This window comes from Heterodontus francisci, chromosome 28 (assembly GCF_036365525.1).
Source record: "Heterodontus francisci isolate sHetFra1 chromosome 28, sHetFra1.hap1, whole genome shotgun sequence".
NCBI classification, from domain to species: Eukaryota; Metazoa; Chordata; class Chondrichthyes; order Heterodontiformes; family Heterodontidae; genus Heterodontus; species Heterodontus francisci.
Window position 1 is genome coordinate 25,283,512 of NC_090398.1, and position 19,716 is coordinate 25,303,227.

The 19,716-nt window shown below is 42.9% G+C and overlaps 1 protein-coding gene across 11 annotated transcripts in view; it reads left to right on the forward strand.

Moving 5' to 3' along the window:
• Nucleotides 1-19,716, forward strand: part of LOC137385144 (NACHT, LRR and PYD domains-containing protein 3-like) — a 99,275-nt gene that overhangs the window by 69,971 nt on the left and 9,588 nt on the right. For 10 of the 11 annotated variants that reach the window (XM_068060048.1, XM_068060045.1, XM_068060047.1 and 7 more), the window contains 3 exons: nt 15,173-15,214; nt 16,567-16,608; nt 17,993-19,706. In XM_068060048.1, the coding sequence (XP_067916149.1) occupies nt 15,173-15,214; nt 16,567-16,608; nt 17,993-19,706 (1,798 nt within the window). The remainder of the gene's footprint in view (nt 1-15,172; nt 15,215-16,566; nt 16,609-17,992; nt 19,707-19,716) is intronic. The other variant, XM_068060055.1, reaches the window with a different exon arrangement.

Here is a 19,716-nt window from a genome sequence, read left to right on the forward strand (position 1 = left end):
TTGCAAACTCCACACAGGCAGTACCCAGAATTGAACCCGGGTCGCTGGAACTGTGAGGCTGCGGTGCTAACCACTGCGCCACTGTGCCGCCCTATTACAAGGAACAAATCCATAACAACGTTCTTGCCCTTGCATCGTTCATTATTAATTCCTTTGTCATGATAAATGCTTCTTCCCATTTAAAAATCCTTTTAAAACCTGTCACCCTGTCTTGACCTCAGATTTTTCATTAAGTTAAGCTCACTGATTCTGTCCTCCTTTGTTCTTTAATAAAGTGCTTAGAAGCGTGGATAGATGACTTCAAGGCGCAAATTACCGGCATTTTTCGATGCAAAAAAATAGTGGCAGCACCTATATTCTGATTCTAACTTCTTATGTACAGTTATAGGTAGAAATCTAGTAATTCTTTCAAAGGCACGATTAGCGTTGCAATTATTTATATTGGCAAATTTCGCGTTATGCATGCCCATTTTAATTGAGTAATCGACATCTGAAGCTTGTGGTTCCAGCGCAAACGGTCCAAAAGCATTAATACTGCTTCTTGATTTCACTTATGTACATCATGATTGTATGATACATTAGTCTCATGTGTATTTCGTACGGTGCTGGGGTACCAAAGTGTAAAGTTGACTCATTGCCAGCGACTTTTAAAGGCTATAATAGTAAAAATAGCAATTGGTATGTTTATTGAATAACCATTACGCAGATGTGGGTCCGAAGTGACCAAGGTTGGAAACTAAATATTCCAGGGCTCCTAACTTTTAGAAGGGTGGGCAAAACAGAAAAAAATGAGGAAAGTAGCTCTGAGAATAAAGGATGGGATAAAGACAGCAGAGAGAAAGAACCTTAATTCACAAAATCAGGGGTAGTCTCAGTCTATGTGGAGCTAAGAAACAGAAAGGGGCATAAAGTACTACTGGGATTTGTTTATCACCAGCTGACAAGAGTTTGCTGTGTGTGACAGATTATAAATCGGAAAATTAGAGGGGCACATAATACGGATAATATAGCAATAATGGGGGACTTAGATCTTCATATAGACTGGACAAATCAAGTTTGCAGCAGTAGTGCGGAGGACGGGTTCATGGAATGTATACAACATAGATTTATACATCAGCACGTCGAGGAAACAACTGGGGAACAGGATATATTTATGATATAGTATTGTGCAATAAGAAAGGGTTAATTCATAACGATGTAATAAAAGGGAAGACTGGCCAAAGAATTTTATACTGGATGTGAAAGCGATTTAGTTAAGTCTGAAACTGGAGTCTTAAATCTAAACAAAATAAACCACGTATGAATGGGGCGTGAAGACGGGTAGGGGGCGAATTGGCTCAGATCGATTGGGAAACAGAATTAACAGTTATGACGATAGATAAGTAATGGAAGCACTAAAGCAATATTTACAAAAATTTCCACAAACATGTATTCATTTAGTACCCAAAATCCCCACGGAACAAGTTGTCCAATCGTGGCGAACAATAATTGTATTTAAAATGACTTTAGAGTATAAAATTCAATAACACAAATTAGAGGCTGCCTTCTCTGCCCAAAAGAAACCCATAAGTAGATTGTAAGGTCCATTCATATTTCAGTTATAGTGGCTACCAAATTGGTTTGAAATTTGTTGAATAATTTGAGTAACAGTCATGTCAGTTAAAATTAGCCTCCAAAGGAATACTAATGTCTAATTTTATCCATAACACATACTTAAAATATAACTTATGAACTTGGTTATTTTAACATTGCAAGTACAGACTTGAAAAAATATGCTGGGTTGAGCACTACCTGGAACTGTACTCCAGGGAGAATGCTGTCGCTGAGACTGCCCTCAATGCAGCCCAGCCTCTACCAGTCATGGATGAGCTGGACATACAGCCAACCAAATAGGAACTCAGTGATGCCATTGATTCTCTAGCCAGCGGAAAAGCACCTGGGAAGGACAGCATTACCCCTGAAATAATCAAGAGTGCCAAGCCTGCTATACTCTCAGCACTACATGAACTGCTATGCCTGTGCTGGGACGAGGGAGCAGTACCACAGGACATGCGCAACGCCTATATCATCACCCTCTATAAAAACAAAGGTGACCGCGGTGACTGCAATAACTACCGTGGAATCTCCCTGCTCAGCATAGTGGGGAAAGTCTTTGCTCGAGTCGCTCTGAACAGGCTCCAGAAGCTGGCCGAGCGCGTCTACCCTGAGGCACAGTGTGGCTTTCGTGCAGAGAGATCGACCGTTGACATGCTGTTCTCCCTTCGTCAGATACAGGAGAAATGCCGTGAACAACAGATGCCCCTCTACATTGCTTTCATTGATCTCACCAAAGCCTTTGACCTCAAAGAAAGAACAAAGAAAATTACAGCACAGGAACAGGCCCTTAGGCCCTCCAAGCCTGCGCCGATCCAGATCCTCTATCTAAACATGTCGCCTATTTTATTAGGGTCTGTATCTCTTTGCTTCCTGCCCATTCATGTATCTGTCTAGATACATCTTAAAAGACGCTATCGTGCCCGCGTCTACCACCTCCGCTGGCAAATTATTCCAGGCACCCACCACCCTCTGCGTAAAGAACTTTCCACGCATATCCCCCCTAAACTTTTCCCCTCTCACTTTGAACTCGTGACCCCTCGTAATTGAATCCCCCACTCTGGGAAAACGCTTCTTGCTATCCACCCTGTCTATACCTCTCATGATTTTGTACACCTCAATCAGGTCCCCCCTCAACCTCCGTCTTTCTAATGAAAATAATCCTAATCTGCTCAACCTCTCTTCATAGCTAGCGCCCACCATACCAGGCAACATCCTGGTGAACCTCCTCTGCACCCTCTCCAAAGCATCTACATCCTTTTGGTAATGTGGCGACCAGAACTGCACGCAGTATTCCAAATGTGGCCGAACCAAAGTCTTATACAACTGTAACATGACCTGCCAACCCTTGTACTCAATACCCCGTCCGATGAAGGAAAGCATGCCGTATGCCTTCTTGACCACTCTATTGACCTGCGTTGCCACCTTCAGGGAACAATGGACCTGAACACCCAAGTCTCTCTGTACATCAATTTTCCCCAGGACTTTTCCATTTACTGTATAATTCAATCTTGAATTGGATCTTCCAAAATGCATCACCTCGCATTTGCCCTGATTGAACTCCATCTGCCATTTCTCTGCCCAACTCTCCAATCTATTTATATTCTGCTGTATTCTCTGACAGTCCCCTTCACTATCTGCTACTCCACCAATCTTAGTGTCGTCTGCAAACTTGCTAATCAGACCACCTATACTTTCCTCCAAATCATTTATGTATATCACAAACAACAGTGGTCCCAGCACGGATCCCTGTGGAACACCACTGGTCACACGTCTCCATTTTGAGAAACTCCCTTCCACTGCTACTCTCTGTCTCCTGTTGCCCAGCCAATTCTTTATCCATCTAGCAAGTACACCCTGGACCCCATGCGACTTCACTTTCTCCATCAGCCTACCATGGGGAACCTTATCAAATGCCTTACTGAAGTCCATGTATATGACATCTACAGCCCTTCCCTCATCAATCAACTTTGTCACTTCCTCAAAGAATTCTATTAAGTTGGTAAGACATGACCTTCCCTGCACAAAACCATGTTGCCTATCACTGATAAGCCCATTTTCTTCCAAATGGGAATAGATCCTATCCCTCAGTATCTTCTCCAGCAGCTTCCCTACCACTGACGTCAGGCTCACTGGTCGATAATTACCTGGATTTTCCCTGCTACCCTTCTTAAACAAGGGGACAACATTAGCAATTCTCCAGTCCTCCGGGACCTCACCCGTGTTTAAGGATGCTGCAAAGATATCTGTTAAGGCCCCAGCTATTTCCTCTCTCGCTTCCCACAGTAACCTGGGATAGATCCCATCCGGACCTGGGGGCTTGTCCACCTTAATGCCTTTTAGAATACCCAACACTTCCTCCCTCCTTATGCCGACTTGACCTAGAGTAATCAAACATCTGTTCCTAACCTCAACATCCGTCATGTCCCTCTCCTCGGTGAATACCGATGCAAAGTACTCGTTTAGAATCTCACCCATTTTCTCTGACTCCACGCATAACTTTCCTCCTTTGTCCTTGAGTGGACCAATGCTTTTTCTAGTTACCCTCTTGCTCCTTATATATGAATAAAAGGCTTTGGGATTTTCCTTAACCCTGTTTGCTAAAGATATTTCATGACCCCTTTTAGCCCTCTTAATTCCTCATTTCAGATTGGTCCTACATTCCCGATATTCTTTCAAAGCTTCGTCTTTCTTCAGCCTCCTAGACCTTATGTGTGCTTCCTTTTTCCTCTTAGCTAGTCTCACAATTTCACCTGTCATCCATGGTTCCCTAATCTTGCCATTTCTATCCCTCATTTTCACAGGAACATGTCTCTCCTGCACGCTAATCAACCTCTCTTTAAAAGCCTCCCACATATCAAATGTGGATTTACCTTCAAACAGCTGCTCCCAATCTACATTCCCCAACTCCTGCCGAATTTTGGTATAGTTGGCCTTCCCCCAATTTAGCACTCTTCCTTCGGGACCACTCTCGTCTTTGTCCATGAGTATTCTAAAACTTATGGAATTGTGATCCCTATTCCCAAAGTCGTCCCCGACTGAAACTTCAACCACCTGGCCGGGCTCATTCTCCAACACCAGGTCCAGTATGGCCCCTTCCCGAGTTGGACTATTTACATACTGCTCTAGAAAACCCTCCTGGATGCTCCTTACAAATTCTGCTCCATCTGGACCTCTAACACTAAGTGAATCCCAGTCAATGTTGGGAAAATTAAAATCTCCTATCACCACCACCCTGTTGCTCCTACATCTTTCCATAATCTGTTTACATATTTGTACCTCTATCTCACGCTCGCTGTTGGGAGGCCTGTAGTACAGCCCCAACATTGTTACCGCACCCTTCCTATTTCTGAGTTCTGCCCATATTGCCTCACTGCTCGAATCCTCCATAGTGCCTTCCTTCAGCACAGCTGTGATATCCTCTTTGACCAGTACTGCAACTCCTCCACCCCTTTTACCTCCCTCTCTATCCCGCCGGAAGCATCAATATCCTGGAATATTTAGTTGCCAATCATGCCCTTCCCTCAACCAAGTCTCAGTACTAGCAATAACATCATACTCCCAGGTACTAATCCAGGCCCTAAGTTCATCTGCCTTACCTACTACACTTCTTGCATTAAAACAAATGCACCTCAGACCACCAGTTCCTTTGCGTTCATCATCTGCTCCCTGTCTACTCTTTTCCTTAGTCACGCTGACTTCATTATCTAGTTCCTTACAGGCTTTAGTTACTACCTCCTTACTGTCCACTGACCTCCTCATTTGGTTCCCATCCCCCTGCCACATTAGTTTAAACCCTCCCCAACAGCGTTAGCAAAAGCACCCCCAAGGACATTGGTTCCAGTGCGGCCCAGGTGTAGGCCGTCCAATTTGTAATAGTCCCACCTCCCCCAGAACCGGTCCCAATGTCCCAAAAATCTGAACCCCTTCCTCCTGCACCATCTCTCAAGCCACGCATTTATCCTGACTATTCTTTCATTTCTACTCTGACTATCACGTGGCACTGGTAGCAATCCTGAGATTATTACCTCTGAGGTCCTACTTTTTAACTTGGCTCCTAACTCCCTAAATTCTGTTGTAGGACCTCATCCCGTTTTTTTACCTATATCATTGGTACCTATGTGCACAACGACAACTGTCTGTTCACCCTCCCCTTTCAGAATGTCCTGCAGCCGATCTGAGACATCCCTGATCCGTGCACCTGGGAGGCAACATACCATTCGGGAGTCTCGTTTTCGACCACAGAACCGCCTATCTACTCCCCTTACAATCGAATCCCCGATAACTATAGCCCTTCCACTCTTTTTCCCGCCCTTCCGAACAGCAGAGCCAGCCACGGTGCCATGAACCTGGCTACTGCTGCCTTCCCCTGGTGAGCCATCTCCCTCAACAGTATCCAAAACGGTATACCTGTTTTGGAGGGAGATGACCGCAGGGGACACCTGCGCTGCCTTCCTGCTCTTTCTCTGCCTTTTGGTCACCCATTCCCTTTCACCCTCAGCAATCTTTATCTGCGGTGTGACCAATTCGCTAAACGTGCTATCCACGACCTCCTCAGCATCGCGGATGCTCCAAAGTGAGTCCATCCGCAGCTCCAGAGCCGTCATGCGGTCTAACAAGAGCTGCAGCTGGACACACTTCCAGCACGTGAAGGAGTCAGGGACATCAGCCGTGTCCCTGAGCTCCCACATTGAGCAAGAGGAGCATGTCACGGGTCTGAGATCTCCTGCCATTTTCAATCTTAAGCTTAAGTTAGTCTTAACTTAGATAAACGAAAAAGGAACGAAAAGTTTTCACCAATCACAGGAAAAAAAAATAGAAAAAGCCTTACCTTATCTGCACACCACCGAGTCCTTTTTTTTTGGTTCGAGGAGGAGGGCGGGTGGGAGACACTACAGGTGTAGTGTCTCGGGTTCAGCCGCTGCCCAAATATATAGGACTCACTTACCCAGCTGCCACCTCGCTCTCCCTCTCGCAGCTGCAAAAAGAAACCGCCAAAACAACAAGGTAAGTTTATATAAGTTGTAAACTCACTTACCCAGCTGCCACCTCGCTCTCCCTGTCGCCGCTGCAAAAAGACGTGGTCTCTTCAGACTACTAGAAAAGATCGGATGCCCACCAAAGCTACTAAGTATCATCACCTCATTCCATGACAATATGAAAGGCACAATTCAACGTGGTGGCTCCTCAACAGAGCCCTTTCCTATCCTGAATGGCGTGAAACAGGGCTGTGTTCTCGCACCCACACTTTTTGGGATTTTCTTCTCCCTGCTGCTTTCACATGCGTTCAAGTCCTCTGAAGAAGGAATTTTCCTCCACACAAGATCAGGGGGCAGGTTGTTCAACCTTGCCCGTCTTAGAGCGAAGTCCAAAGTGCGGAAAGTCCTCATCAGGGAACTCCTCTTTGCTGACGATGCTGCTTTAACATCTCACACTGAAGAGTGCCTGCAGAGTCTCATCGACAGGTTTGCGGCTGCCTGCAATGAATTTGGCCTAACCATCAGCCTCAAGAAAATGAACATCATGGGGCAGGACGTCAGAAATGCTTCCTCCATCAATATTGGCGACCATGCTCTGGAAGTGGTTCAAGAGTTCACCTACCTAGGCTCAACTATCACCAGTAACCTGTCTCTAGATGCAGAAATCAACAAGCGCATGGGTAAGGCTTCCACTGCTATGTCCAGACTGGCCAAGAGAGTGTGGGAAAATGGCGCACTGACACGGAACACAAAAGTCCGAGTGTATCAGGCCTGTGTCCTCAGTACCTTGCTCTCTGGCAGCGAGGCCTGGACAACGTATGTCAGCCAAGAGCGACATCTCAATTCATTTCATCTTCGCTGCCTCCGGAGAATACTTGGCATCAGGTGGCAGGACCGTATCTCCAACACAGAAGTCCTCGAGGCGGCCAACATCCCCAGCTTGTACACACTACTGAGTCAGCGGCGCTTGAGATGGCTTGGCCATGTGAGCCGCATGGAAGATGCCAGGATCCCCAAAGACACATTGTACAGTGAGCTCGCCACTGGTATCAGACCCACCGGCCGTCCATGTCGCCGCTTTAAAGACGTCTGCAAACGCGACATGAAATCCTGTGACATTGATCACAAGTCGTGGGAGTCAGTTGCCAGCGTTCACCAGAGCTGGCGGGCAGCCATAAAGACAGGGCTAAAATGTGGCGAGTCGAAGAGACTTAGTAGTTGGCAGGAAAAAAGACAGAGGCGCAAGGGGAGAGCCAACTGTGCAACAGCCCCGACAAACAAATTTCTCTGCAGCACCTGTGGAAGAGCCTGTCGCTCTAGAATTGCCCTTTATAGCCACTCCAGGCGCTGCTTCACAAACCACTGACCACCTCCAGGCGCGTATCCATTGTCTCTCGAGATAAGGAGGCCCAAAAGAAAGAAGTACAGACTTGAAAAAATAGCTGTAGTGCCCTGCCCAGACCATCCTAGTTCTAAGCATGTTGATGAATTGTCAGAATTTTTAAAAAAACAAATATTTTCAAGAATTAGATCCACTCGGTTATGGAAAGAGAACAAAAAAAAGTCTACCACTGAATTCCATGATGGGATTATTTATGTAGAAAGTCATGTTGTAGCTGTTGTGTGATGTACATCTGGAAAGCTGCCTTATTATGATTGAAAACGAGTGCCATTGACCACATCAATGGATCTTGTAGACAAAATCTACCAGCAATTATGTTAAGCCACAACACAGGATCCAACGTACTTACTTCCCATGACTGAATTAGTGAAGTCTAACTTATACTCAAATTATCTTAGTTTTGAGATTTCAGTTTTTCAAATGCAAACATTAAAAATTAAAATGCATAGAACCAATATGGCATTGTGCACACTGTTTTTCGTATATATGGGGTCGGGGGTGTGGTTGAATACTCACCACGGGCCATCCAAGTATAAATTGTTAATCTTCCACAGTAAGGAATTAAAACACCTGGGCATATAGAACTGCCATTACAGTCCATATTAGTCAACCAAATAGCTTTCGTTCCTTGAATTAAGTATTCCTCTGGTCCCAAAAGGGTGGTGTTCTGTTCCATGGGAGTGAATAGAGAGTTGGTTATCTCTAGAAACTTCGATTCATGCCAACACCATTTCAAGACATCAAACAGTGTAGCATTATTAATGCAATATTTTGCCATCCAACGTAGATAATTTCCAACAAGCTATAATGGCTGGAGAAGCAATGTTGATTGATTTTCAAAAGCAAGCCTTTTCCCCATTACTTTCCAACTGATTGTTTCACAGTAGCAGAGAAAACCATCTATAAACTTAATAGATAGATAGATAGACAGACAGACGGAATGGTAGGTGGTTCTGTACCCAGAGACTGTAGCGCCTCCGGAATATATGGTCAGCTGGTATGGTGGGTGTTGACTTTCTCAGCGGCTTCAAGAGGGAGCTCGATAACTTCCTGAGTGTGAGAAAGATTACGTCATATAGAAGGTAAGTTTCTTTATCGGTAACAGGTGGTCCATGTAATCTCCTGGACAGGTTTTCCACTGCCAGGGCAGCAGGGCATTGAAGAGGAAATGTACTGAGTTTTTTCCCCACATTGGCCCAGGGTTTTTACATTTTTTGCTACTCCTAGTAGATTTAGATGTGATTTAGTGAGAGGGAAGAAGTGTTTAGCCATGATGGTAAAGCTATCTTGGTGTGGGACAGTCTTGATGGGCTAGCGAGTCTTCCAGCATAATTTCCATACGTTTGTCAGCTGGAAATTTCCCTCTATGTCAACTCAAATTGTATAGAGACCTGACTGCAACAAATGCTACAAGTACCTCCTTCCTCAATATTGTAGACAAAGAAGTAAGTAGCAGAGGATCTAAAACAGACAAAAGTTGGTTATGCTCTCTGAAAGCACCATGTCTGTGTTCCTGAACTGTCTGCGAATGTAAGAGTAAGGGGGATGGCTCATCCTCACACTTGTTGACTTATTTTGACTACTATTACCTCCAAGCTCCTTGGTTCCTGCATATATCTGGAATAGTTTTTGTATCTTCCAGTGTAAGAACATTTAGGCACCCTGGCAGAGTTTGGGAACTCTCTGACACAGTACTACTGATGTGGATTCCCCAATTGCACTACTAATTGCCGTTCCTATTAGCTGATGGTATTGTTTTCTTTTTAATTTACAACCTTTTTTTCTGTTTCAATGATATATTCCGGGTCGGTTCGGTCATGAAAAGAAATTAAAGGGCTCGGGCCCAGATCGGGTTCGGATTGGCTGCTGTCCAGTCGGGCTCGGGTCGGGTTTTAATTTTATATCGGAGCCAGGCTTCAGGTTATAATAGTGCCAACAAAAGAATAGTAAGCCCGAGGATTGCGAGGATTTTAAAATTCAGCAGCGGAACATTAAGAAATTGATGAGGAAAACGCAAAGGTAGTATGAGAATAAACGAGCAAAAAACATTTATAAAAAAAGATTGTAGACGTTTTATAGGTGCGCAAATAGGAATAGATGCGTGGAAGTAAACGTGCGACTATTGGAGGCAGAGACAAGTGAAATTATTGTGGGAATAAGGAAATAGAAGAAGCATTAACAAATACTTTGTATTTGTTCTTACACTAGAAGATACACAAACTATTCCAGAAATATGCAGGAACCAAGGAGCTTGGAGGTAATAGTATGGATTGAGGATTGGTTCGTGGACAATAAACAGGTAGTCGGAATAAATGAGACATCTTTGGACTGGCAGGCAGGAACTAGAGCACCACAAGAATCAGTGCAAGAGCGTCAACTGTGTATAATCTATATTAATGACTTAGACGAGAGGATTATGTTTAAGATATCCAAGTTTGCTGACCATAAAAACTTCAGGTGGGCAAGTTACTGGTGAGGAGGACGGGAAAGGCTCCAGAAGGGAATAGACAGTGTAAACCATAGCATTTTATCTCGATGGTTACTGTACGGTTTGATCACTAGAATTCCGAGAAATAAGGAGACAAAACTTAATATTCAGGTTGAACACTAACGACTTTTCTTGGTTAGGTATGAATTCTAATTATCAACACAATACACCTTTATTCACCAATAAGTTCCAAGGAATCAGACATACACGATCACTGCTGCTATCTCTCTGTTAGTTGTTCTCTTCAGTAGCTGACCAAGCTACCCGAATTAAACACCGAATCACTCATTGCAACGAGATAATACCTTTCTTTCGAAGGTGGACAGGCCACTCTGACAAGATGACCGAACAAATCGACCCTAAGCTAAAATTGTCGAATGAGGTATATAACTCTTTGTTCATACTGCAATATTAGAGACTGCCTTGACGATGAGGATATGTTTCAATTTCCTTCAATAATTTCATCACCACTCTGATTGCCACAGATGCTTTCAAGACGTTTCTTAGTTAATCTAACAGTCGCTTCCTTCCCTGGTCACACGCATACACAAATTAAATCACAGGACAATTAATCAATCCAAGTCCCTTAAATTGCTGACGTTTGCGAACTGTTGCTTGGAGAATTCCTAGTTACTCTGCATTTCAAATGCAGGCATACTCTGACATAATTGATCAACGTCAGTTTGCGCAGCTCTCTCGCAGCTTTTCAAAACTCGTTCGACCATTTAGTCCACCTGAATTAGTATTTTTTTTCCAAACATGTTAAGAAACATAGAAAAGTAGGAGCAGGAGTAGGTCATTCGGCCCTTCGACCCTACTCCGCCATTCAGTACGATCATGGCTGATCACCCAAAATCTGTAACCTGTTCCCACTTTCCCCCCATATCCCTTTAGCCCTAAGAACTACACCTAACTCTTTCATGAATATACTTACTGATGTAACCTCAACTGCTTTCCGTGGCAGACAATTCCACAGGTTCACCACTCTCTGGGTGAAGAAATCTCTCCTCATCTCAATCCTAAATGGCTTACCCCTTACCCTGAGATTGTGACCCCTGTTCCTGGACTCCTCCGCCATTGGAAACATCATTCCTGCATCTAGTCTCTCCAGTCCTGTTAGAATTTTATAGGTTTCTATGAGATCCACTCTCATTCTTCCACTCTCTAGCGAATACAAGCCTAATTGACCCAATCTCTCTTCATATGTCAGGAATCAGTCTGCTGAACCTTCGCTGCAATTCCTCCATAGCAAGAACAACCTTCCTCAGATAGGGAGACCAAAAATGCACACAATACTCCAGATGTGGTTTCACCAAGGCCTTGTATAATTGCAGCAAGACATGCTTGCTCCTGAACTCGAATCCTCTCGCTATGAAGGCGAACATGCCATTTGACTTCTAAACTGCCTTCTGCACCTGCATGCTTACTTTCAGCGACTAGTGAACAAGGGCACCCGGGTCTCCTGCACCTCCCCTTTTCCCAATCTACCGTTATTCAGATAACAATCTGCCTTTCTGTTTTTGCCACCGAAGTGGATAACCTCACATTTACCCACATTATACTGCATCTGCCATGTTTTTGCCCACTCATTCAACCTGTCCAAATCACACTGGAGCTTCTCTGCATCCTCCTCGCAGCTCTAACTCCCACCCGGCTTTGTATCGTCTGCAAACTTGGCTATATTACATTTAATTCCCTCCTCTATATCATTAATATATATTGTGAATAGCTGGGGTCCTAGCACTGATTCCTGCGGTACCCCACTAGTCGCTGCCTGCCACTCAGAAAACGACCCATTTATTCCTCCTCTTTGTTTCCTGTCTGCCAACCAGTTCGCTATCCATCTCAGTACCTTACTCCCAATCCCATGTGCTTTAATTTTGCACGCTAATCTCTAATGTGGGACCTTATCGAAAGCCTTCTGAAAGTCCATATACACCACATCCAGTGGTTCTCCCTTGTCTATTCGACTGGTCACATCTTCAAAAAAATTACTGTAGATTTGTCAAGCATGATTTCCCTTTCGTAAATCCAATGTTGACTTTGTCCAGTCCTGTCATTGTTTTCCAAGTGCATTGCTATTACATCTTTTCTAATGGACTCTAGCATTTTATCCACTACTGATGTCAGGCTAACTGGTCCATAATCCCCTGTTTTCTCTCTACCTCCTTTTCTTTAAATAGTGGGGTTATATTGGCTACCCTCCAATCCTTTGGAACTGTCCCAGAGTCCGTAGAATTTTGAAAAAAAGGCCAGAAATGCATTACTATTTCTACAGCCACTTTCTTAAGTACTCTAGGATGTAGATTATCAGGACCTGGGGATTTATCGGCCTTCGACCACATCAACTTCCCGAACATCATTTCCCCACTAATATTGATTTCATGCAGTTCCTCCTTCACTCTGGACCCTATGTTCCCCAACATTTCTGGGAGGTAATTTGTGTCCTCCTTTGTGAAGATAGAATCAAAATATATGTTTAATTGGTCTGCCATTTCTTTCTTCCCCATTATAAATTCCCCCATTTCTCACTGTAAGGGACCCACATTTTCTTCACTTATCTTTTTTTTTCTTCACATAGCTATAGAAGCTTTTACAGTCAGTTTTTATATTCTCTGCAAGCTTACTGTCATACTCTATTTTCCCCTTTTAATCAATCCCTTTGTCCTCCTTTGCTGAATTCTAAACTACTCCCAATCCTCAGGTTTGCTGCTTACTCTGGCCATTTTATATTTCTCTTCCTTGCATCTAATACTATCCCTAATTTCTTTTGTAAGCCACGATTGAGCCACCCTTCCTGTTTATTTTTTGCATCAGACAGGAATGAACAATTGTTGTAATTCATCCATGCGCTCTTGAAATGCTAGCCATTGCCTATCCACTGTCAATCCTTTAAGTAGCGTTCACCAATCTATCACAGCCAACTCGAACCTCATATCTTCATAGTTTCCTTTAATTAGATTCAGGGCCCTTGTCTCGGAATCAACTCTCGCACTCTTCATCTTACTGAATAATTCTATCATGTTATGGTCGCTCATCCCCAAGGGACCTCGCACAACAAGATTGTAAACTAATCTTTTCTCATTACACAATGTACAGTCTAGGATGACCAGTTGTCTAGTTGGTTCCTCAACATTTTGGTCCCAAAACCATCACGAACGCACTCCAGGAATTCCTCCTCTACAGTGTTATTGCGAATTTGGTTTGCCCAATCTACACGTAGATTAAACTCACCCATAATTGCAGTTGACCCCTTATTGCATGCGCCTCTACTGTGCTATTTAATGCCATCCTCTACATCACCACTGCTGTTTGATGGTCTATATAGAACCCCCACCAACGTGTTCTGCCCCTTCGTGTTTCTAATATCCTTCCACACCATTGTATTGATTTCCTCTTTTACTAACAACGCTATTCCATCTCCATTCCCTTTTTGCTTGTCCTTCCTAAATATTGAATAAACTTGGATGTTCAGTTCCCATCCTTGGTCACCTTGCAACCGCAGCCATGAATATGGTAGGAATATGGAATTAGTGTTGGCATTCAGAAGCACCATTGTACTTCAACCACAAAAAGATAACTTTCAGGAAGAACAGGCAATTAGTAAATACATCGATTTTTTTAGCTTTTGTGACCAAGGGAACTGTATATCAGAGTAAAGCTGTCTTACTACAATTATATCAGGCATTGGTGAGGTAATTCTTGTGGTACCATGTGCATTTGTGGCATCATGGGAGTGCACAGAAATTTCAAAAGAGTGGGTCCTTGTTTTAGTTTTTAGTTTTAGTTTTAGAGATACAGCACTGAAACAGGCCCTTCGGCCCACCGAGTCTGTGCCGACCATCAACCACCCATTTATACTAATCCTACACTAATTCCATATTCCTACCACATCCCCACCTGTCCCTATATTTCCCTGCCATCTACCTATACTAGGGGCAATTGCTAATGACCAATTTACCTATCAACCTGCAAGTCTTTGGCATGTGGGAGGAAACTGGAGCACCCGGAGGAAACCCACGCAGACACAGGGAGAACTTGCAAACTCCACACAGGCAGTACCCAGAATTGAACCCGGGTCGCTGGAGCTGTGAGGCTGTGGTGCTAACCACTGCGCCACTGTGCCACCCTCAAAAGGATGAGTAAATTCTTCCATGAGGAGAAATTGAGTAGACTGGGCCTATATTCTTGGATTCTAGAACAATGAGTGGCGAACGAATTGATACATAATACAATCCGTAAGGGGCTTGACAGGATAAATACAGGGGGAAAAAATCTTCTGACTGGGAAATCTACAAAAAGGAGTGACAATCCAGAACAAGGGGTCGTACGTTTTGGACTGAGATCAGGAGGAATATTTACTTTAATGGTGATGAGTCGTTGAAATTGTCCACTCCAGAGAACTGAGGAAATCCAATCGTTGGATCATATTCAAACAAAAGTCGCTAGAATGTTGGGATCGAAGGAAATTAATGGAGACACGGAGAGTGCAGCAAGGTGGGAGGATCTGTCATGAACTTGTTGGATGGCTGAGAATGTTCAAAGGGTCAAATCGCCTACTGCAGCTCCTATTTATCATGTTACATTTTATTTGATTCCTCTTAACTTGGTTTCCCCTGATTTTTAAGCTATTTCCGGGAACTTACAGCTGTTACTCACCAACCAATCACCTGCAGCGTTCCAGTGATGTCACTGTTTACTTTTTTTCAGATGCTGAATCGCCTGATCCGCTCTCCGCTCCGCTCCTGGAACGTAAGTCATGTTACCTTCGCTTTTCCAGACACAGTGACTCCATGCTTCATGCACATGAAGCTTCTCCAAAATTCTCACTTCTCATCAGCGCAAAACAAATCTTTGATTCATGCCTGGTTATTGGTTTCCAGACAATTGTGCTACTTTTCTGATTTTTGATCTTTGATAAACATTTCGTAACATTTTGTTTTCGCCAGTCTATCTGTCCAACTATAATGAAAGCAGTTTGCAGTTGTTAACAGATTAATTTAGCTGAAAAAAAACTTTGAGTCTTCACAATGCATGCTGGTTTGATTCAGTCATTTTCCTGTGCATCTGCATATATTATAACTTTCTGTATTTCATTTAAACCACCGATGATCCTAGGTTTGATAGCCTCGAAAATTACAACCATAAGCTTCGATTACACAAATACTATCATCCCTTAGAGCAGGTTAGGTGAATGGGCAAATGCACCTCATGTGAGATACAAATTCCCAAAGTGTTAATTTATCCACTTTGGAGGGAAAACATAATTTTTTTGAATGGTTTTAGATTGGCAGATGTTTGTATTCAGAAACACATGGGTGCCATTGTACTTCAATCATGAAAAAGAAAACATTCAGGAAAAACAAGCAATTAGTAAACACATAGTTTTTTTAGTTTTTGTGACAAAGGGAACTGTATATAAGAGGAAAGCTGTCTTACTACAATTATGCCAGGCATTGGTCAGGTAATTCTTGTTGTACCATGTGCAATTTTGGCATCATGGGTGTGCACAGAAGGTTCAGAAGAGTGGTTCCTTGGATGAGTAAATTCTCCCATGAGGAGAGATTGAGTAGACTGGATCTATATTCTTGGATTCTAGAACAATGAGAGGCGAACGAAACACGTACAATTCGTAAGGGGCTTGACAGGATAAATGCAGGAAAAATATTTCTTCTGGCTGGGAAATCTGCAAAACGGAGTGACAATCGCTGAAAAAGGGGTGGTACGTTTTGGACTGAGATCAGGGGGAATATTGAATTTAATGGTTGATGAGTCGTTGAAATTGTCCAGAGAACTGAGGAATCCCAATCGTTCATCATATTCAAGACAAAAGTCGCCAGAATTTTGTGTTCGAAGGAAATTAACGGAGACAGGGAGAGTGCAGCAAGGTGGAGAGCATCAGCCATGAACTTGCTGAATGGCTGAGAATGTTCAAAGGGCCAATCGCATACTGCAGCTCGTACATATCATGTTCTTACATTTTATTTGATTCCCCTTAACTTGGATTCCCCTGATTTATGAACAATTTCCAGGCACTTAGAGCTGTTACTCATCAACCAATCACCTGCAGCGTTCCAGTGATGTCACTGTTTACTTTTTTTCAGACCCGGAAGCGCCTGAAATGCTCTCCGCTCAACCATCGGAAGGTAAGTCATGTCACCTTCGCTTTTCCAGACTCCATGACTCCATGCTTCATGCACATGAAACTTCTCCAAAATTCTCACTTCTCATCAGCACGAAACAAATCTCTGAAGCATGCCTGGTTATTGGGTCCAGACGATTGTGCTACTTTTCTGATTTTTGTTTCTTGCTAAACATTCCATAGCATAAATTGTTTTTCGCCAGTCAATCTGTCCATCTATAATGAAAGAAGCTTGCAGTTGTTAACAGTTTAATTTAGCTGGAAAAACAAATTTGAGTCTTCACAATGCATGCTGTATTGATTCAGTCATTTTCCTGTGCATCTGCAAATATCATAACTTTATGTATTTCATTTAAACCACCGGTGATCCTAGATTTGATAGCCTCGCAAATTCCAACTATAAGCTTCGATCACACTAATACTGTCGTCCCTTAGAGCAGGCTAGGTGAATGGGCAAATGGATGTCATGTGAGATACAACGTGCCAAAGTGTTAATTTATCCACTTTGGTCAGAAAAAATATTTTTTTTAAAACACCTTTTTGTTTGAATGGTGACATATTGGCAGATGTTTGCATTCAGAAACACATGGGTGCCATTAAGCTTCAATCACAAAAAGATAACATACAGGTAGAACATGCATTTAGGAAATGCATCTTTTTTTTCGCTTTTGTGACAAAGGGAACTGTGTATAAGAGTAAAGCTGTCTTACTACAATTATACCAGGCATTGGTGAGGTAATTCTTGTAGTACCATGTGAAATTTTGGCATCATGGGGGTGTGCAGAAGGTTCAGAAGAGTGGTTCCTTGGATGAGTAAATTCTCCCATGAGGAGAGATTGAGTAGACTGGACCTATATTTTTGGATTCTCGAACAATGAGAGGCGAACGAATCGACACATATGCAATCCGTAAGTGGCTTGGCAGGATAAATGCAGGAAAAATATTCTTCTGGCTGGGGAATCTACAAAAAGGAGTGACAATCTCAGAACAAGGGATTAGACATTTAGGGCTGAGATCAGGAGGAATGTTTACTTTAATGCTTCATGAGTCGTTGAAATTGTCCACTCCAGGGAGCTGAAGAATCCCAATCGTTGATCATATTCAAGACAAAAATCGCTAGAATGTTGTGTTTGAAGGAAATTGGGAGAGTGCAGCAAGGTGGAGAAAATGAGCCATGAACTTGTTGAATGGCTGAGAATGTTCAAAGAGCCAAATCGCCTACTGCAGTTCCTATTTCTCATGTACTTACATTCTTATTTTGCTCCACTTAACATGGTTTCTTGTTTCCATGACATTAACTTTCTTTCACTGTTTTACTAGATTACTTATTTTTTCTCCTCAATTACAATTACTGTACTAACAAAATTCTTAACGTTTTCATATTTCAGGCATAGAGCGCCAGCACAAAACATTTCTTCAAGAACAAACGACAATATTGGAAGTTACTGGAGAAAATCAAATGTCCAAGACATGTTTACTTGATGAGCATTACACTGAAGTAATGATTGTTCCTTCTCTTGGAGAGCCGCAAATGGTTGAAACTGAACTGAAGGCGCAAGGGAGAAAGCTTGAAGAGAAACAGGGGCCAAATATCGGGAATGTACCCGAAAACGTTCAGCTCGATCAATTGTTGGGAAGCAAAGACGCTACAATAGACAGAACTCGGACAACTATAGTATTTGGTGATGCAGGGATCGGGAAAAGCATCATAATACAGAAGATACTCCGTGACTGGGCCACAGGGAAAATATACCATCAATTTCAATTTGTCTTTCGTTTCAAGTTTACACAATTAACTTTAATAAAAGTCCGAACAACCCTATCAAGGTTGATCCTGAATTCATACCCCTATTTGCGAAATCATCTGGAGAAGCTGTGGAAAGATCCCGGCAAAATATTGTTTATATTTGATGATTTGGATGAATTTGAGCAAACCGTGGATTTCAAAGATGTTGAGAGAAACAACACACCTCAAAATCAATGTTCCAATCCCGAGTGTTGCTGCTTGGTTTCAGACATTGTCCGCTGCCTCATACAAGGGCAGTTGCTGAAAGGCTCATCAGTGCTGATCATGAGCCCGCCGTGGAAACTGGAATCTCTGGGAAATTCAAACATACATCGAAGGTTCAAAATTCTGGGTTTCAGCCCTGAGAAAATGAAGGAATATTTCCAATGTTACTTGAGAGATCCAAACCTGGAAAGAGAGGCAATCGAAACAATTAAGCTGAACGACACACTGGACACCCTGTACTATAACCCTCTGTATTGTTCAGTCTGCTGCTCCTTAGTGGAGTCGCATAAGACAGCAGAAGAGCGAGAAAGGCAACCCATAACCAGCACACGGGTGTACACTGTTTACTTTGAAAACTTTTTAAATAGATGTGGCTATGATGCAGAAAACACTCGCAATAGCCTGCTGAAACTGTGCGAGTTGGCCTACCAGGGAATTGGGAAAAAAACAGCTGTTTTTGAAGCAGACAAATTCAATGAGCTCGAACTCGAACTTTCCAATTTTATCACTGCGTTTATAGTGAAGATTCGAGACAATGATCTACGCAGTGCTGCCTACAAATTCCGTGACACCGTGATGCAGGACTTTGTTGCTGCACTTTTGAAAAGTCTAAGAACAAAACCAAATGAACTAAAACAACTGCTTGATGAAGGATACAGATGCGGTGATGACAGATTCAATTCATTTTCACGTTTTCTTGTTGGTCTTTCCTCACGAAAGTCAACTGATCAGCTTGAGTCGAAATTGGGTAAATTTCCTGCTGAAGTAACACAGCCTGTGTCGGATTGGCTCACACGGAATGTCAAAACGTGCGCTCAGAACTTGGATGACGGGCAAAGCCAACGGAAATTCTTAAACATATGTCATTCCTTTGCTGAATTTGAAGACAGAAATCTGATGGCAGCCGCATTAGCACCGATAAAGAAAATCAAGTTTACAAAGTGTCCTCTGAAATCTTATGATTGTGCGGTTCTGTCTACTGTATTAATGAACCTTGAAATAATTGAAGAGATGGATTTCAGTACTTGTGGTATACAAGATGCAGGCATCCATCAACTGCAGTCCATACTGCACAAATGTAAAATACTCAGGTATTTAAAC